At 58.5% G+C, this 20669-nt stretch overlaps 1 protein-coding gene across 3 annotated transcripts in view; it reads right to left on the minus strand.

The window, feature by feature from the left end:
* Positions 1 to 20190, minus strand: part of TOLLIP (toll interacting protein) — a 34315-nt gene extending 14125 nt beyond the window's left edge. Inside the window, exons 1-3 of one of the 3 annotated variants that reach the window (XM_031015799.2) lie at positions 19962 to 20190; positions 5803 to 5952; positions 1059 to 1241 (exon numbers count right to left, since the gene is read on the minus strand). In XM_031015799.2, the coding sequence (XP_030871659.2) occupies positions 1059 to 1241; positions 5803 to 5952; positions 19962 to 19994 (366 nt within the window). In that variant the 5' untranslated portion in view covers positions 19995 to 20190. Of the gene's footprint in view, positions 1 to 1058; positions 1242 to 5802; positions 5953 to 7908; positions 7928 to 10371; positions 10718 to 19961 lie in introns of those variants that run through there. The other 2 variants (XM_055355790.2, XM_055355791.1) reach the window with 2 other exon arrangements.
* Between the last annotated feature and the right edge of the window lie 479 nt (positions 20191 to 20669).

Here is a 20669-nt window from a genome sequence, read left to right on the forward strand (position 1 = left end):
GCCTCCGTAGGGGACTTCTTCCCTCTCTCCACCAGGATGGGCCAGGGCCAGGGCCAGGGCCAGGTCTGGGGCTGGGGAAAGCGAGGGCCCTGGGCTGCTGTCCTCCTCCAGTTCCGCTTCAGGGACACTGACTGCTCCTCCCCAGCCCTCGGGGCCCCATCCTTGCTCCACCGGCTGCCACCTGTCAAGCCCCAGAGCAGCCGGGGTGCAGACTGGGAAGGACACGGGGTCTGCCTCCCACAGCTGACTCTGCACTTCCCATGCGCTCTCTACTCTTCTGAGGGCCAGGGAGGGGAAAGCAGGTACGGACGGGGAGAGAAAAGCCGGGAGGAAAAGGCAGGGCCCAGGCAGGGAGGGCTGGCCGTCTGCTGGCCTGGCTGCCCCACACTGCTCCCTGGCCCCCACCCAGTCTCTAGCCTCACAATGCACAGGTGCGAGGTGCCGGGACCACACTGAGCAGCAGCCTCGCTACATCCCCTCTGACCTTCTGACTCTGCCTCAGAAGCGCTGCAGGTGCAGCCACGGACGGGACTCAGGACCCTCAAGGGTCACGACCACTCGCACCACCAAGAACAGCTTTCCCACCCAGTAGGCAGCCGCACTCTCTGGAAATCCCACCTGCTGGTGAGCGGCCAGACGAGTGCCCAGTGGCGGGGGACACGTGCACGCTCTGTCCCTGGAAATCCCACCTGCTGGTGAGCGGCCAGATCAGTGCCCAGCGGAGGGGACACGTGCACGCTCTGTCCCTGGAAATCCCACCTGCTGGTGAGCGGCCAGACCCTGTGCGCCCAGCGGAGGGGACATGTGCACGCTGTATCCCTGGGTCATGCTTGTCACTGGGGATGTTTCCAAATGTAAGGGTGCTCAAGGAGCTGGAAACAATCCCTTTTTCACATTCTTTGGGGAGAGCAGGACCCTGTCATGCACCCAATGAAACACCAGGTGGGGAGCCACGCCTCGAAGCCAGCCAGGAACGTGGCTGTGTTGGCAGGTGTGTTCCCACGGCAGCCACGCTCAGCCACGTGCAGTCTCCATAACAGCTGGCACGTCCCTCTCACCTCATCGAAGATCTCGAGATAGAAAGAGTCCACGCCTGGGGGCACCGTGCAGTGGATGACCTTATTCCAGCGGGGATTCTTGGCGCCATTATGTGCCGTGGGCGTCTCGTACACCGCGTAGCCCAGGCGCAGTCGGCAGTAGGGGTCCATGCGGGTCATGCCGTAATTCTTGGCCAATTTTGCCTGGAATGAAGCCAATGTCAGGAAAAGGAGGTGCCAACCATCAGGAGAGGGTGAGTTCTCTAGGCCGTCTGCCTCCCTGAACCCTTCCACGAGGCCTTTTCCTAACACATAGACTACAGCCACTCAGAGTCGCCTGAACACGGCTGTGACCTGCTTCCCAGGAGGCCAGGAGCAAGAAGAGTGAGCCACAGACGGATCGTGCAGTTCTGAGACAAAGCACGTGGCTCGTCCTTGACAGCAGAAACCTACGACGCTCACAGACACAGCTGAGGCCGCCACTCACCCACCATGAAGGGCGCACTCTCTAATGCCCTCCTCAGAAGCGGCTGAGGAGGGAAAGAGGAGGTCCCGGGACAGAGCTGAGAGCCAGAGCATGACAGGGAGTGTGAACCTGCCCCCGGAGCATGATGACCCGGGAGAGGTGCATCCTCGCTCTAGTTAAGAGCGAGGACACCTGCTGCGTGTAATTCAGACGCCACGTGGCTGCTTTCCTCCCTCGTGAAGGCAGCAGCCCTGCCTGTGCTATCGGAGTACGTGGGGTTTTGGGGACTGGAACTTGTCTTTCTTGTGTCTCCCAATCACAAGGAGCCACATCACATGTAGACCATGAGATTCGACTTCAGGCCAGGTGCTCAGCTGGGCGGGGACATTTGAGGTCCTCGGGGTGGGAGTGAACGTGTGTTCAGAATAAGACAGAAGACCGTGGCAAGTAAGATGATTGCTCAGCAAACAAACTCAACATGGATGGCAGGTTCAAATACAAAACCTAAAACTGTAAAACCTTTACAAGAAAAAACCAGGAGAAAAGCCCTCGTAAGCTGGGTTGGGTTCAGCCCTGTAGCTCCGGCTACCTGTAAAGTGTCCTGCCTGGAATGCAGACGGCCTCCCTGTACCACTGCCACCCGCTCTCCTGCAGCCAACCCGGCTCACCCCCAGGAGCTGGTGATAGAGACCCCGGGAGCCATCCCGGCCCTCCCACCCACATGGAGCCCGCCAGTTCCTCCTTCCCAGTGGAACAGAGTCCAGACACTGCCCCCCGACCCCCTCTGAGGGAATGGCCACCCTGTCCTCACCACCCCCCCCCAAAGGCACGGCCACCCCATCCTCACTGATGCCCCTCTGAGGGCACGGCCACCCCGTCCTCACTGAACCCTCTCTGAGGGCACCGCCGCCCCGTTCTCACCGCACCCCTGAGGGCACGGCCGCCCCGTCCTCGCCGACCCCCCGCTGAGGGCACGGCCGCCCCGTCCTCGCCGACCCCCGGCTGAGGGCACGGCCGCCCCGTCCTCGCCGACCCCCCGCTGAGGGCACGGCCGCCCCGTCCTCGCCGACCCCCCTGAGGGCACGGCCGCCCCGTCCTCGCCGACCCCCCTGAGGGCACGGCCGCCCCGTCCTCGCCGACCCCCGGCTGAGGGCACGGCCGCCCCGTCCTCGCCGACCCCCCGCTGAGGGCACGGCCGCCCCGTCCTCGCCGACCCCCCTGAGGGCACGGCCGCCCCGTCCTCGCCGACCCCCCTGAGGGCACGGCCGCCCCGTCCTCGCCGACCCCCCTGAGGGCACGGCCGCCCCGTCCTCGCCGACCCCCCTGAGGGCATGGCCGCCCCGTCCTCGCCGACCCCCGAGGGCACGGCCGTCCCGTCCACGCCAACCCTCGCCGCACAGCTGAACTCTCCCCTCCTGTGCCCACATCTCTGGACTGCCGGCCCTCTGTTTTCTATTCTCGTCCACATACAAGTTCCCTCCTTTCACTTCTAACCAAAGCTGTGGCCGGTCCTTTTAGGTCAAAACTGCCCCATTCTTGGGTCCTTAATTTTAGCGTGTTTCTTGGGTGGCCACAGCATACTCCGGAATACTATGGAGTGACAGTTTTCCGGAAGCTCCTGGGCGACAGGCATGCTCAGCCTCTAGCAGCTTCCAATTCCCTTCTGCTGCACACCCACACATCTGCTAGATCAGCTCTTACACTCGAAACTCTGCCCCTGTAAACTCCTTAGAAATTGCCCTATTTTCTGGAGAGTATGTAGCAGGAAAGTCTGAGACCAGCGTGATTTTCCAAAGCTTTCAGGTAACTGTGCTGTTTCTGCCTAGCTGCTATGACTTATTTTTATTAATAACTTTGAAGGCTTTGAGCAAAGCCAGCTTTCTGGGTGGCACGTGGGACTCCCCCGCCAGCATGCCCGTGCCCGTCACCGATGCCTGCTCACACTGGATCCTGCCTGCTTCTGCCACACTCAGCCTCATCCTCTTATTCCCATCTCCTCCCACTGCCCTCTGCACTGTGGCCAGAAAACTCTAGGATGAGCGTCCTGTGACATCAACTGCTCTGCTGAAGTGACCTCCTCGATGTTTATGGAAGCATCTGCCCATTCACTATGACTGCACACAACCACATGCTGTTCTGGTGCAGCAGACACTGTGGACACCGTGGGGACACACAGGCACCGCCGCCTCCCCCACAACGGGCAAGAGATGCACGTCAGACAGCAGACACCGTGGGGACACACAGGCACGGCTGCTTTCCCCGCAACGGGCAAGAGATGCGCGGCAGACACACGGCACAGCAGACGGCATTACCACTGCAGGGAGTGACCAGCTAGGAGGACCGGGTGTGCGGGCTGCAGGATCTGGAGGAAGAGCTGCAGGAAGCGGGAGGAGAACGGCCAGGGAAGAGGAAGGTCAGGAGTGACTAGGGTGAGGAAAACATGGGCCCAGCTGGAGCAGGCTCGGCAGGACCTCGGCAGGACAGTGCCCACGAGAAAGGCCCGCGCGGGAATGGACCTCCTCTGGCCACGCTGCAGGGGCTGAGCGTGGTGGGTGCAGGGGGCTCCAGGCCTGGACGGGCTGAAGGTGGCGCCTGTGCTGAGGGTCAGGCCTGAAGGGCAAGAGGTGGACATGAACCTGGAGCACCAGCAGCACCAGGGCTTTGGGCCTCAGCTTCCAGAGTGTGGGGCAGCCACCTGCGGACACGGGGGAGAAGCCGGGAGGGTGGCCCGAGAGCTCCACCTTGGGCACACGGACTCCGGAGTGCCCACGGAACACCTGGGGAGGCCATGTGGCCATGGTCCGTACCTAGGAATCTGGGGTGGAGCTGAGTAGCCGGCTCAGGCCGGGGCCAGCACATGGGTGCTTAGACCTACAGGGATGCAGAAGTCACCGGGGTGTGTGGGCAGAGAGGGGAGGAGGGCTGAGGACCAGACCCCTTGGCATCCCACTGGGGCCCCAGGAGACAACAAGGGGAAGCAGCAAGGTGGGGCAAGCAGGGAACCACCTGTGTGGCCGCCCAGAAGCCAAGAGAAGCAGGAAACAGGGGCTGAGCTACGTGGCCCAGTGAGGAGGCAGGAATGTTTCCCACCACTGGAGCTGTACCACAGAAGGCTGGGTGAGCTCACGTGGAGGGAACAGGCTGCCTGCGGTGGGCTCCAGGGTGCGGGAGAGGACCAAGGGGGGCCAGAGGCGTGGGCAACGCCAGGGCCACCTCCAAGGCCCAGCCAGCTCTGGAGCTTGAACTGTGTGAGGTGGAGTGCCCTGCGGTCACCAGGCCCTGCCAGGAGGTGGCGGCTGAGGACGGGTGATGGCACTGGCTGGCCTGGTGGCAGCTGGCGCAGGAATACATGGGCTTACGGGAATTCACTGGGTGGGCAGAGGGATCGGCCACACCAGCACAGTAACAGCTGCACAAGCAAGGGTCTGAGACACGCTGCAAGGAAGGGGTGATGGTGCAGCTGTGCTCACCACACCATGAAGCCCCTGAAAGCAAGTCTTACTTGTGAGGTCCATGGCGACTCTTCTGCCTGCTGTATTCGTGCATTTCTACGAAAGCCCGCGTGGCTCACAGTGTGTCTCCTTTCCCTGCATTTCTACGAAAGCCGCGTGGCTCACAGTGTGTCTCCTTTCCCTGCATTTCTACAAAAGCCCGCGTGGCTCACAGTGTGTCTCCTTTCCCTGCATTTCTACGAAAGCCGCGTGGCTCACAGTGTGTCTCCTTTCCCTGCATTTCTACGAAAGCCGCGTGGCTCACAGTGTGTCTCCTTTCCCTGCGGTCTTACAGACGGTTTTCGTGTGATCAAAATCGGCGTTCAATCTGCTGATTTTGGTTTTCACTTGAAAGACCACTAAGCGACCACGGGCCGGCCCCGAGGCTGACCAAGGGCTGCTCTGTGGGGAGGGAGGGTGCAGGCACCGGCACTGAGGCCAACGGGAAGCCACTCACGCAGCACACGCCGGGTGGCGGGGGTGCCGGCTGCGCCTCCTCCAGCTGCCGGCGGGGATCCGGGAGGCGTCCTTGGGCGTCCTCAAGCCTGGTGGAAGAGCCAGACCCTGCACAGAGCAGACGCCCACCTACGCCCACTACTCATCACTTGAGTTATGTTTGGTAGAACCCGGGGTCGATGCCAATATCTTTCACACAGATCGTTTTCAACACCACACAGGTTTCAGGAAAAGCGGGAATCAGAAGTTCTGTTTGCCCGCTTAGGAAATGCAGTATAAACGCCAAAATCCTCAATCCCACCCCCCTGAGCGCACCAGCCCCAGGCAGGCAGGAGGGTGCCCCAAGGCCCACCTGTACCACCGTGATGTTCAGTCGGCCCACGGTGCCCACTGCGCCTCCGTACTGCAGCTGCTGGGCCGCCTGGGCGTCCAGCTGGACCTGCCGCTGCTGCTGTGTGGGCGTGATGCGGAGGAAGTCCTGCGGGAGCTCACCGATGTACACCTGCGGGGCCGGGGACCAGAGAGGCCAGTGAGTCAGGGTGGGGGCACAAAGCAGCCCGACAGCAGCTGCCCCCGGCATTCCCGTGGCCCCGCCCCCACCCATGTCCTTATCAAGTCCTGGACTGTGCTCAGCCTCAGTTTCCTCATCTCTAAACCGAGGGGTCAAGGGTGTCCAGCCTGGGGCCTGGCCCCCAGCGGTACAGGTGCAGCCCTCACTCAGGAGATCCCCAAATGCAGGTTTCTGCCGCTAAAAACGGGTTCCTGTCCTCAAAGCCTGCTCAGGTGGGTTTTCAGGTCATTTTAAAGGGTCTCCCTTGCACCATGTGTGCCCACGGCTTCTTTCTCCTTGTCCACAGCTAAAGGCAGGGCCACTGAACTGCAGGTCACTTGGTCAAATGAATGAGACAAAAGCTAAGCCTCAGGTCTAAAGTGATTTGGAAAACCCTCTGCTGATATACTTCAAATGTTTCCACATGAAACAGCTGAAATTCAAAAGTATCCCAGAAGAACACAGGAAGTAAATCGATTCCAAACAACCACGAAAGACCTCCCCACTCTGCATCCTGTGTCTCCTTGACCCTCTGTCCACCACTGCCACCTCTGAGGGGAAGAGAGAGGATGGGCCTAGGCAGGACAATGCCACCCGCACACCTGCAGCGGCCAAAAGGGCCTGGGGTAAGAACCACGCTCCACAGGTGAAAGGTCGCTGATGAGGCCCTGAGTGTGGGTCTGGCTGCTGGTGGAGTGGGGTGGAGGCCTGGTTGCTGGAGGAGTGGGGTGGAGGCCTGGTTGCTGGAGGAGTGGGGTGGAGGCCTGGTTGCTGGTGGAGCGGGGTGGAGGCCTGGTTGCTGGTGGAGCGGGGTGGAGGCCTGGTTGCTGGTGGAGTGGGGTGGAGACCCAGCCGTCTGCAGGGGCCCCGGTCAGCGCCAGTGCCCTGGGCAGTTGTTTTCAGGAAATACCGAGTGGAAACCTGGAACCCTGGGCGTGTCGGACGTGAGCTTAGGCAAAGTGCACGTGCTGAGGCCGCCAGAACGTCTCTGCCGTGCACACCAGAAACCCGTACCTGCCTGTGCCATGGACTCCCAATGACACGGTGCCAGGCAGGACTCCAGGAGGTTCTGAGTTAAGCCCTGCACCTGCTGTGCTCTGGGCGCCTGGCACTTCAAAGGACCCCGAGAGGGTCTAGCTCCTCACCTGTGTCCCCATCTAAGGCCTGGAGCGCACAAGCCAGTCAGCGCTCCACAACCAATGTGAGTAAACAGAAGGGACCCGGACGATCCAGGCACCGCTTCGAGCGGTTACGGACTCAGGACCCCCATGTTCGGGAAGCTCTCTGCAGGCTGCACCCCAACCTGAGCAGCCAGCAATGGCGTGTGCTCAACCGCTCTTCTCTAAAAAGCAAAACACACTTTGTGCCTTTCCCCACACTTTACCCCGTTTTTGACTGGGACACGTCACGAGTGACCTTTGCCCTGTGAGAGAAGCCGTCCTGTGAGAACAAGCAGAGCACCCCGGCTTCACCTCCAGAGGGTGCGGCATAGGCCAGGGCCCGGAGGGACGCCCTGCCCTTACGGCCCGGAGGGACCCCCTGCCCTTACGGACAATCGAGGACGGTGCAGAGGTGCCTGAGCAGAGTGGGCCCATGCCAGGAGTCCCAGGCCAGCCTCCCCCAGGCAGCCTCTCTCGAGGCGCTGTACAGCTCACCAGCAAGCTCTGGCTCAGGAGGGCGCTGAGAGGGCCCATGGCACGAGATGCTAAGCACCTGTTCCTGTTGGCACACAGGAAACACTGGGGTACAGAAGGCCAGGGCCCTTCGCCTGCCTCCCAGAAGGATTCACAGCCCAGAGCTCTCTCCCCGGGGGACACCTGGCCACGCAAGACGTGCTTCCCCGCCAACCCCACAGGGCCCTGGCACAGCCCATGCCAGCAGGCTCTATGACTAGCTCTGTCTGCTCACCAGGAACGGGTTATCTTGCAGAAACAGACTCGTGCTAACCAAGTTCTCAGGACTAACATACACAGGCCAAATTCCTGTTTATTTGTGACAACTGCTTCCTGTGTGCCACACGCACAGCTCTGAGGACATGGCAGGAAAAGCACCGTATCTCCTGGGCACACATGGCAGACAGACAGGCGGCTCGTGCCCTCCTGGCCACACGTAGGGGACAGACAGGTGGCTCGTGCCCTCCTGGCCACACGTGGGGGACAGACAGGCGACTCATGTCCCGGAGACAGCAGCATGGAGAAGCCGGTCGGGGGAGGGTGTGGATGGTCACACGGACGTGTGGGCGTGGGGTTCAGAGGCCTCTGAGGAGCACTGTGGGTCCCTCGCTGCTCTGGATCTTGGTTGTCCCGGTATTTGAAGGCGTCCAGCGCTCCGTCTCCTTGCTCTGCACTCTTTAGGTGTCCGTTAAAGACAACGGGACTGCTCATTACTGGGAGAAAATAAAATTATATCCAAAGGCCTAATGATCAAGTGTCATCTTTCAACAAGGATTTAACCATAAAATGGCAAATAGGAAAACAGGGTTTTTAAACATAAACCGTGTGGACAGAACACGAAAAGGGGAGAAGCAGCTCCCTGTGGATGGAGCTCTTCAGCCCCACGCAGCCCGGGGACCGCAGCCAGCACCATGTGGCGGGGCAGGTGCGCGTCCAGCTCCCCGAGATGACACACACCTCACATCTGGGTTTTCTTCCCAAAAACCCACACCCCGATTAAGAGACATCTGACAAAATCCCTGACCAGTCAGTCGTCCTCAAACCGTCAAGGTCCCAAAAACACAAGGAAAGCCTGAGAGACGGTCCCAGATTGGAGACGGCAGACATGATGGCTAAACGCAAGGCAGGGTCCTGGGACAGCAGGGGACAGTCATCGAAAAACCAGGACAGCCAAATAAAACCTGGAGCCAACAGTCATGCCCCCAGCTCAGTGCCACAGCTGTGAGAGCTGTTCCCGGGGAGGGGAGCGTCGGCCAGGGGACATGGGTGAGACACACAGGACCTCTTTGTGCCAGCTTTTCAATTCGTCATAAGACTGAACACTACAAAATTCAAGGTTTTTCAGAAAAATATTCCACTTAACCTGAAGACAGGAAGAGCAAGAGAGGAGACAGAGACCAGGCTTCAGTCCTCCCCGTACAAATACTGGTTACGCAACCTGCTGCCGTGCCTACCAGGGAGAGGCGGCTTGCCTGCTGCTGCAATGCCCTCGTTTCTCAACTTAGAGCAAAGCCCTTCAAACGAGGAGGGAGTCCTACCAGTTCATGCTTCACGAGTCACAGGGGAGGGAGTCCAGCCCCTGAAGTAAACCCTATCGTTTCAGTGACGACACTCGGTCCTTCAGTAAACGTGTATTTTGAGTTTATTTTTTAAATTCGGTGCTAATCCTAAAATTTATTTTTGCCATATGATGATGGAGGAACTATTTCAATGGTCACATAAAAATATATGCTTTACCCTGGTTCAAAGGCTTGGAAATATGAAAACAAAAATGATTACTCCTGATACATAACGGATATTTTTCTAGAATTTTGGTTCCATGTATAAGATGCACATACTGAATTCAACACTAACAAGTCGAAATGCCCGTATGAAGGCCGACAATTCCACTTCAGGAGCCAGTCCCCTGTCAACGCTCACTCGGGCACGTGAGCACAGGATGCCTGCGGCTGCGTCACCTGTGCCGTCAAAACGCCCCGTCCACCAGCCAGGCACATCCACCCAGCGCACCGCCACGCGGCCTCACCAGGAGCCGGCGGTCCCTGCCGCGAACACATGGAGACTCGGGGGACGGAGGCGGAGGCGGAGGTGCGGCACGACCTGCTGCAGGGAGCCATAAGGAGGCCTCTGTCGACACCAACTCTGGAGGGGCACTCCGGAATGGAACTCGAGGGAAACAGGCAGGGAAGATTCTATTTCAATTTATTTATACTTTTATATCCTGCTAGTTATTTTTAGAAACTTTTAAAAAACATTCGTGAATTACTTTTAAAATAAAAAGGACAGGGTAGGGCTCTCATCCCACAGAGCTCTCTGCATTTTATCTTCTCTGAAAATAAAAGCTACTTTTATAAATATTAGTCTGTTTTAAATATAGTTTAAAAATGTAACTTCAAATTTCTTGGAATTGCTGATTCTCCTCCCCCATGTGCCGTTCTCAGAGGATCACGATGCAAGCCTGTGACTGACGACCATTCCTCCCTCACTGACGCCAGAGCTCTAAACCACTGCAGCGTACCTTTCCACACGAAAGAAAAGAGATCTCCAACATTCACTTCTATTTAAAACAATTTCTCTTCAACTCTAAGTTTTAGTTTTGGCACAGAAATAAAGTCTTAATTCTTCTTTTTTGTCATGCAATGTGTGTAGTCAATCCAAAGCTAATTTTTCTTTTTAAGCACACAAATTAAACACCCACCGTGAATATTCCTGTTGGTGACACGTCTCCAACGGAGAGAGCCGCTGCTTCCTTGGGCCACACTTTCTGCCCGACACCTGTTAGGAATACGTTTCCGACCGAGAGCGACGCTGCTTCCTTGGGCCACACTTTCTGCCTTGACAGAGCCCAGGAAGAGCCCAGCTCAGCCCAGGACGTGGAGTCCTGAACACATGCAGTCCTGGCCTCATGCCTGCCAGGAGACATCACCCCAAGGAGCCGCACCACAGTCGCCCCGGAAGCACGGCTGGCCACAAGCGGGCGGCAGGAGACCAGGGTTTCCTGGCCACTTCCATGACTGGCTCCCTGCGGAGCCTTTTTAAACCTTCTCACTGTTCCCACCCCATGACGCTGCAAGGCTGTGGAGGTGCTGTTTGTGTCTGTGTGCCACGCGTGCACCTGCACTTGGCATGTAAACACTGCAAGCAAGGCTCAACGAGTCTCAGCGCTAATGCCAGGTTAGCATAACTAAGTCGAATGAAGTTCAATTAAAAACTAAAACGCTTCTAGCACTTCATGACTATGCGCTGAGCAGCATTGAGTGTAATTTATTTACATAAATTGTAATGTATCAAATCACACGTACAAATAAACAACTTATATAAACACAATAAAAAATATCCTTAGTGAACTGAAGCTTTTGCTTGATGTGAGAAAGTACCTTTTAACTGGCTGGCTGGTACTCTTTCAGCAAACTGACATCATTAGCGATGGGCTAAATACGTTCTGTGGAATTAAATCACAAAATGTCGACGATTCTCATTCAATTCTCCAAGCCAGAGTCTCACACCAGCACTGAGGATCCCACACAAACAGCATCCGCGGGCGCCTGCCCACCCTCCCCACCCACCTCACAGCAGGCCTGAGCTCGCACACGTGTCGTGGGCTTCCGAGAACTCCGTATCCACGTGCTGGGACACCCAGAAAACCCAGGGACAATGAAATACTAAGGAACAAGAAATCCAGGAGCTGTGCTGGGGAGGCACACACGGCCGCCAAATCCCAGAAGTTTCCTCCCCCAAGAACCCCTTGTGCCCGCTCAGGGTCAATATCACCCCCACATTGAGAACAAGCGTCAAGGGCTCCTGAAGCCACAAAGCCAGCCCACGGAGGCCCCAATACAGATGCCCAACTAGTGAAACTCTGTACCCCGAGCCCTAGGTTTCTCCAGTTCCTAACATGGCCATGATTCAAGGTGACTTTCAGAGCTGGGACCCACAGCAGGAAGACCTGGGCTGGGCTCGTGGCTAAAGGGACAGAGGAAGCTAATGAAACAGAGAGAAATAAATCCCCCGTAGTAGGAACATCTAGGGATATGGGTGGAAGTCAGTCTCAAAGCCTCTTGGGCGAGGTCTGAGTGTCTGCTAGGAAGGGAGCCCCAGACTCGGTCAGGGCCCCAGGACTCACATAGAACGGCACAGTTGGTCCAGATGAAGCTGAGAACCTGGAGCCCAGGTCATCACCAGCCTCCCTGCTGTGTCTGAGGGGCTGGCCCTGCCTTGAAGGCCCTGCAAGGGGCCTGCTCCAGGCCACTGTCCTGTAAGACATCCCCTGTAGGGGATGTCTGCTGCTAGGTTCACACCCAGGTCAGAGCTCAGTCTGGCCCAGGAGAAATGGCCCGTCCACCCGATGCCCACACACCTGTGTGATTCACATCCAGACCCGGGGGTGCAAGAGGGCGGGAACGCACACCAGGGCTGAGGCACAGGGCCGTGGGCAGTCAGGACAGACCCTGGGTGGCCCTGGCGGTCCCTCTGCCCGGCTGACTGACCCCTCAGTGCGCAGGGTTTCAGAGACTGAAGTGCCAGCCTGCACATGCCCCAGGCCTGCACACTCACGGCCAAGAGGGGAGCCCCGCAGAGGTGAAGGACTCACCGACGCTCACTGGTGGCCACTGCCATTGCCCTGTAAGTTTAGCATTTTCCAAAATAAGGCTAGAAGGAAAACTGCAATTCCCCATGCCCACTCAGCTGCTGGCTCCCTCACCCACCACCCTTCACAGCACCAGCATCCAAAAGCTGGACCAGTACCTGACCCTGCAGCCCCTGGCACTCCAGCCAGCCTCGGCCTCACGCTCCACACCAGCCTCCTGACACTCCCCAAAACCCACTCCAGCCAGCCTCGGCCTCATGCTCCACGCCAGTCTCCTGGCACTGGCATGTTGAATAAACAACCCTTGAGCAAATAAGTGGCATTTCACGCATCTGCTCTCGGCAAGGCAGCTCCCACGCCAGTGTGGACGGGCAGTGGTGACTGTGTCCCCAGTTCCCACATCCTCCTCCCACGGCCGCTGAGCAGCCTCCTCCCAGGAGCCCTCGCTGAGCACTCATTCGCTGTGCCTTGTCTCCCCTTCCGGGGCCTTCCTCAGACAGGGCTTTCCTTCCCTCTTCCTATCACCCCCTCCCCTCTTCCTTTAATTATACAAAACACAACAGGCGCTTCAAAGCCAACATGCCAGGAGGTTCCCTGGCTCTGCTAAAGTCTCAAAGCAAACACTAGAATTTGTGTAAGGGAAGCTGGGAGATGACAGTATTGAAACGAACCCGTGTAAGCTGAAGAGCAGTGAAAGGGAAGAGTACAGGACGGAATGAGAATAAGCATAGATTATAAAAGCTGACTACGGAAGAAGCAACTTTAAATGAGGTCTCTGCCAGGAACTCCACTGCAGGCAGCCTTGCATCCTAAGTGCTGGGACGGTCAAGCAAGGCAGAGGCGGAAAACCCCTTCTCATTCAGATGAAAGAAAAGCCAGTCAAGCAGCGGGCCAAGGGCGGACAGAGATCCAGAGAGGGACGGCATGTGACGTGGCAGGCCCTGGGCGCCGGGCACGGGGCACGCACTGCGGCGGCCTCTGTGTGTCACTGTGTGCCTGAGGCTTCCGTGGTGAGGTGCTGGGGCACCCCTGCTCCTGGGGTGCTTACACATGAGTGGAAGAAGACAAAACGGGAAGCATCATGAGTTACGCTGTATGCTAAGGGTAGGAGGCGCTGTGCAAAGAAACAGGGCGAGGCCGGGTGGCAGGGGCACGCTGCACTTCCCACAGGGCAGCAAGGCAGGCCTCACCAGCGCGGTGCCAGGGCAGGGCCCGCAGGATCTGGAGACAGTGACTCAGGGACAGGAAACACTTGCACAGCAGGCCTAACCAGGGGCCTGTCGGGCAGGTCAAGGGACAGTGTTAGAGGCCCAGATGAACAGAGGTTGGGGCCGGGTGCAGTGGCTCACGCCTGTAATCCCAACACTTTGGGAGGCCAAGATGGGTGGATCACTTGAGACCAGGAGTTCGAGAACAGCCTGGCCAACATGGTGAAACCCCATCTCTACTAAAAATACAAAAATTAGCTGGGCGTGATGGTGGACGCCTGTAATCCCAGGGAGTCTGAGGCAGGAAAATCGCTTGAACCTGGGAGGAAGAGGTTGCAGTGAGTTGAGATTGTGCCACTGCACTCCGGCCTGGGCTACAGAGCGAGCCTCCATGTAAAAAAAAAAAAAAAAGACCTCAAGTGAACTGGGAGGCAGGCCAGAAGCAGCGTATTCAGAAGGCAGCAAACAGAGGGGCAAAAACAAAGGAAAGCCAGAGGAAGGGACGTCCACTCCCGGGCTGCTCAGCAGCCACTCCAGGAGCCAGGAGAGGGCGGGGTCCCACCTTCGAGGCACTGAGGACAAGTGACTGTCCACCGGGAGTGCTGTCCACCTGGAGTACCGTCCACCTGGAGTTCCACACACACAAAAATAGCTGTCAGGACACAGAGAAAAGGCACGTACAAGCAAAAATCAAGTTTGCCAGCAAGGAAAATTCTATAAGATGAACCTGAAGCTAAAGGAAAAGTGACCCCAAATGGAAGGCCTGAGACACCAGAAGGGATAAGAAAAGAGAAACACAGAAGGAAATCTAAACAAGTGCTGACTCGAGAGAAGTAACACGTTCCTGCGGGAGCCCCAAGGGGAGGCGGCACCCACACAAGGCACAGCAGCACCCGCGCCGGGACGGGGCGGCCGAGGTCTCCGCGTGGATCCGGAGGTGGCACAGACAATGATTAACTTCTTCTTTAATTATTCTTTAGCCGGGCAGCCTCCGGAGCCAGAGTTCACTCAGAGACTCCCTCATGGCAGAAGCTGATAAGTGCATGTTACCATTTCCAGGAGAGCCCCTGTACTTTCCCAGCACAGTGTGTATGTACTTGAGATAAAACAACTGAATTTTTTAAAACTCCGTTTAATAAATTCAAAAGGCAATGAGAGAAAAAAAAAATAAGAAAATGTAGGACAAATAAAAGCACCAAAGAAAACATGTAAAAAAATCTGTAAATCTGTGTATCCATCTAGGCATCTGTTAACTAGAAATACGAAACTAGCACATTCCCATCAAAAGACTTAGTCTTCTTAGATTTGACTTTTTAAAAATCCAGCTACGTGCTATCAATGGTGCACCTATCTTAAACAAAAGTTTTCAGAAAAATGTAAAATCATAGAAGGAAAAAGTACTAGGTGAATACTCTCTAAAAGACAGCTGGAGTGGCCATGCCAGTACCAGACAAAACAATTAAAGGCAAGAGGCCTTTATCTTCCAAGAGGCCCGTGGGTCCCCACACAGTGAAAAGATGTGATTTCCAGGCAAGCACAGCAATTCCACACCTGTACAGACTCACAACCCGGCCTAAAAAATCCAGCGCAAAGGTTCACAGGAACCCAGAGAGAAAGGACTCGTGAGGAGGCGGTGAGTGCGTTCCCCGCTGGCTCAGGTGCAGTCAGCAGGAACGGACGCCCTCCCAGGAACAGCCCACCAGAGCCAGCGGAGACAGGTAAGTGCCACTGGCTCAGACACACAGGATGCAGGAAAATCCATGGGCTCCTGACGACACTCAGGGGAGAGAAAGCCCACACACATCTACAAAGAAAAGCAACTCTCTCCTTGAGGTACGGGAAGGTGAGGGAAAAGCATCTCACTTGCCTTTCCTTCACGAATTGTGTTTCAGGACAGCCAGCCGACACTGGTTGACGGGGAAAGCTAATCTTTACAAACAATCCCAGTTAATAAACACCGAAGAAGTGATAAAGTTCAGAAACTACCCTCTGCCATCCCTAATGAAGTCACCGATTCGGCAGGAATTATCAACGATGTGAAGAGTGAGGGGACCTGGACAGGAACAGGCCTCTCAGGGAGGAAGGGAAAGGCCAGGCCGCCTCCAGCTGGACTCCATGGTCAATCAGCACCTCCAGAAGCAGGACAAGGAGTCAGAGCAGCCTGGACACGGCACGGCGCACCCACCTCTACCAAGGAGGTCTCTCTGACGGCACCGCGGTGGCTGCAGCGGAGTCTCCCGCAAACATCCCGAGATCTCACTGCAGAAGGCAGGGGTCCACACGGTACTCCTCGATACTCCTCGCGGGGGCCCGCACGGTACTCCTCGCAGGGACCCGCACGGTACCCCTCGCAGGGGCCCCCACAGTACTCCTCGCAGGGGCCCCCACAGTACTCGATACTCCTCACAGGGGTCCACACGGTACCCCTCGCAGGGGCTCCCACGGTACTCCTCGCAGGGGCCCCCACAGTACTCGATACTCCTCACAGGGGTCCACACGGTACCCCTCGCAGGGGCTCCCACGGTACTCCTCGCAGGGGCCCCCACAGTACTCGATACTCCTCACAGGGGTCCACACGGTACCCCTCGCAGGGGCCCCCCATGGTACTCCTCGCAGGCGCCCCCACAGTACTCCTCGCAGGGGCCCCCACGGTACTCCTCGATACTCCTCACAGGGGCCCCCACAGTACTCCTCGCAGGGGCCCCCACAGTACTCGATACTCCTCGCAGGGGTCCACACGGTACTCCTCGCAGGGGCCCCCCACGGTACTGCTCGCAGGGGCCCCCACGGTACTCCTTGCAGGGGCCCCCACAGTACTCGATACTCCTCGCAGGGGTCCACACGGTACTCCTCGCAGGGGCCCCCACGGTACTCCTCGCAGGGGCCCCCACGGTACTCCTCGCAGGGGCCCCCACAGTACTCGATACTCCTCACAGGGGTCCACACGGTACCCCTCGCAGGGGCCCCCCATGGTACTCCTCGCAGGCGCCCCCACAGTACTCCTCGCAGGGGCCCCCACGGTACTCCTCGATACTCCTCACAGGGGCCCCCACGGTACCCCTTGCAGGGGTCCACACGGTACCCCTTGCAGGGGTCCACACGGTACTCCTTGCAGGTACTCACCCATGCTTTCTGATAATGTGCAGACTATATTGAAAAAAGGTTATCTTTCCAAAATACTGGCCTTTTTGAAACGTGAGGGAAGCACTGCACAGGGCTGAAGCATCCCTTAGTGGCTATTCAGGGAAACATTATCCTGAAGATCTAAACACGGTATGATTCTCTCAGAACGATGTCGGGCTGGCTAGCTTCACACGTCCTCTCCACACCTACCCACCCGGGCCCCTGAAGCTCCCTCTACCCAAGGACAAAAGAACCCTCCCAGGACCCCATTAGCGGCCCCTCTGCTCCTTCACGGCCCATGGGATCTTGCTGTCTCCCCTTATCACTAGAGGGAGGCAATGGCTAGACCACAGTCAGGGTCTCCCGAGCCAGAGTCCTGCCCCGGACCCTTGGGAGCAACTCTTTCTGCTGGAAAGCTGAGCGAGCGCCCTGCTTAACCTCCTGCCTCTCTGGCACCACACGTGTAACAGAAAGAGGACATGATAAATACTGTGTCAAGACATCCTGCAAAAGCAGGGCTCCTCTAGGTGCTAGTAACTGGCTAAAGGCCCACTATGGGTTAATTCAGAGGGGCTGGGGTGGGTCGTCCTCAGCGAAGCAGGCTGGTGCCAAGGCGGGCCCTGCCTTGCGTGTGCCAGGCAACACTTTACAGAGTGCTGCGCTGACCCGGTAAACTCCAGGGCAAGTCCAGTCCTCCTGTGCCCAGGACCCTCCGGCGGCCTCCAGCTCCTGCCTCCCTCCATCCTCGGCCCCTGGGGCTCCCTCCTCTCCACCTCCTGACCCCACACCTCTCTTTCCGTGCCCTGCCCTCCCAGCCCAACCCCCACTCCCATTCCTCCTCCGAGAGATGTCGCGTCCTCACCCCAACACCCAGCCCTGGTGAGGCCACCATTTACAAACTCTCCTAGCACCTGACCCTTAAGATCACAGACCCACCGGGCCGTCACCACATGGCTCAGCTGTCCTATGTGCTGCCATGTCTACCATGCTGCCCTGGAAGACCCCAGTGGCAGGAACCACCTGGTTGTCCCCTGCATCATGGCCATCCTAAACGCCACAGTCGGTAACGCTGGCTGATTAAGTCACATGTACTCCAAGCAACACTTGAGACCCCCGTCGCTGACAACACCTTAAGAGACCCTGGCAGCTCCGAGCCAGACCTGATGTTACTATGCGTTTACTGGTCAATGGGGGTGCCCCTGAAATACCTGCTCGTCTACATGATGGAAAGAGCCCAGGAGGCACCGGGCAAGACGAGATTCTAACGACACCTCAGCACTTCTCAGCACAGGACCTGCACGTGAGAACATCTCCTGCCGCTCCCACTTCCTCATCGCGGGTGCAACAGCGCTGCACGCCGGTGCCCCTCAGAACAAGAAGGGCCTGCCTCCCACTGCCCCCTGCGTGCTCAGCACCTGATGCATTCAAAACCAGTCCTACACCCCAGTGGGGTTCCAGATGAGGAACAAGTTCCCAGGAGGGAGAGGATGTCTCCCAGACCACACAGCAAGGAAGGGGCCATCCTGCCTGGCCACCATGCCCCCCTGCTCTCCAGGAGGACACAACGGCAGGGTGCTGGTTCCCTTGTTGCTCTGAGTCTCCGGTTAGGCAGAAAGGAGCACTTGGCTGCCACAGCAACTTGCGGGGACTCACTGTGGTGGAGTAAAGATGAAGAGGTAGAGACGCTGACATCAGAGGCCCTCCAGGACCTCTGCCAACCCGTAGGCTCCACACCTGAGTCTCATAAGTGTCAGGAGGTTTCCTTCAAAGTCCTCAGAAAAAGCAGCTATGCCCAAAACCTGGGGCTTCATTCTAAATTCAGAAAAAATGTTCTACCTGAAGAATTATCTCCTCAGGAGAAAACAGGACTCGTGGATACAGTGTTAAGGGTGGGGAGCCCTGGTGATCCCTCCACCACGTCCAGTACTGGGCTGCGCGAGGGCAGGGACCTTGGAGCATCGTGAAAAAGGACTTTTTCCATCCACGGCACGTTCAGAGCCACTGTTGATAAAAACTGTACCGCTCACGACAGCCTGCCCCAGCCCAGCCTCAGTGAGTGACACGGTTTGAATCTGTGTCCCCGCCAAATCTCACGCTGAATTATGATCCCCAATGTTGGAGGTGGGGCCTGGCAGGGTGGGTGTGTGGGTCACAGGGACAGATCCCTCGTGGCTTGGTGCTGTCCCGGTGATAGTGAGTTCTCACAAGATCCGGTCATTACAGTGTGTGGCACCTCCCCACCCCCAACTCTCTTGCTGCTTTCGCCATGTGACGTGTAAGCTCCCACTTGGCCTTCCACCATGACTGGAAGCTTCCAGAGGCCTCCCCAGGAGCAGATGCCGGCACCGTGCTACCCGGGAGCCAATTAAATCTCTTTTCTTACAAATTACCCAGTCTCGGTATTCCTTTACAGCAATGCAAGGCCCCAACAGTGAGCCAGGAGGCCACTCACGCCAGGAGCCCATCATCTCTGAGTCAGTCTACACCAGCTCTCCTGCAATATTAATGCTATAGAAGAAACTGCCAGGCAACCCTCAGGAGAGAATTCAGAGCAGGAAAGGTTCTCTTAAGTTCTTGGCGCCTATCCTCTCATTTGCAAATGAAGAAACTGAGGCTTTGCACGGTGGCCACTAACCGGGGACACAATTGGGCCCAAGAAGTGGTCACCACTACCCTCACTCTGTGTAAATGAGAAAGAGAAAACAGCCATCATCTATGGGACCAACTAGAGTGTAGGCCCGCCTCCACCTGGGGGGCCATCAGGGTGCGGGACCCGCCTCCACCTGGGGGGGCCATCAGGGTGCGGGGCCCGCCTCCATCTAGGGCGCCATCAGGGTGCGGGACCCGCCTCCACCTGGGGGGCCATCAGGGTGCAGGGCCCGCATCCATCTAGGGGACCATTAGGGTGCAGGGCCCGCCTCCACCTGGGGGACCACTAGGGTGCGGGGCCCTCCTCCATTCGGGAGTCAGAGCTCGGGGCCGCCTCCATCTGGGCACCGGGCCCTCCTCCATCTGGAGACCATTGGGGAGCGGGGCCTGCCTCCCTCTGGGGCACCATGGGGCACGGGGCCCGCCTCCACCTGGGGCTCACAACGGGCGCAGGCCACCTCCCCCGGGGCCGCCTCCCCAACGCTCTGCCCGGGCGCGGGGGTGAGCTCAAGCCTCCTGCAGCGTGGGCGCGTCCGTCCGGCCCGCCCCGCCCCGAGGTGTGGACGCCGCCGCTCCCCTCCGGCCGGCCAGGCGCCCCGCGCGCCCCGGGAGAGCCGCGGAGCCGGCCCGCCAGCCGCAGCTGAGCAGTAGCCCTGACCCAAGGCCCGGCCCGCAACCGCAGGTCACCGCCCCCGCCCGACCCTCGCCCGGCTGCCTCACCGGCCCGCGCTGAGTGCTGACGGTGGTCGCCATGGTGCTGCGGCGGCCCCCGTGGCTCGCCGACCCGACAGTGACGCGCCGGGCGACCTCCTGCGCCCCCGCCGGAGCCTGCGACGGAGACAGTTGTCACCTCGAGGCCGCCGCCGCCACAATCAGCTGACAGCCGCCGCGCCCCGCCCCCGGCACCGCCCCACTGCGCAGGCGCCGCGCCAGGCCCGCCCCTTCCGGCTCTCGCGCGCACGCGCGCTCCAGGGTAGGGCAGGCGCAGCCTCTCGCCCGGCGCCTGCGCACCCGCTCTCTCCTTGAGCCCCGCAGCCCGGCGAAATGGCTCCCGGCGGGGCCGTCTGCGCATGCCCAGTCATGACGGTCGTCGGCGCGGGCCCAAGCGTGGCGGCGCTGCAGTCTGGGCAGTGGGTTGGTTCCTCCTCGGTCCTCTGTCGAGTGGCGACAGGGCCTAGCCACCTGGCGGGGGTGACCTTCGGACGTGCGACCCGCTCGGAGAAGGGAGGGAACTGTGGCCTGCAACAAAACAGTGGCAGACCCGACATCCCCTCCAGCGCGATCTTTCCCTCAGCTGCTTGCGGGAGGAAGGGCCTTTCTGTTTCAAAGGGCTAAAGATGGGGCGCGGTTCCTCCACGGGGCGGCTGCCGGGTGAACGGAACGGGGATGGAGGCGCTGCCAGAAGAGCCGGAGCTCGAGCCCGCCCTG

The sequence above is a fragment of the Gorilla gorilla genome, chromosome 9, assembly GCF_029281585.2.
Source record: "Gorilla gorilla gorilla isolate KB3781 chromosome 9, NHGRI_mGorGor1-v2.1_pri, whole genome shotgun sequence".
Classification (NCBI taxonomy): Eukaryota; Metazoa; Chordata; class Mammalia; order Primates; family Hominidae; genus Gorilla; species Gorilla gorilla.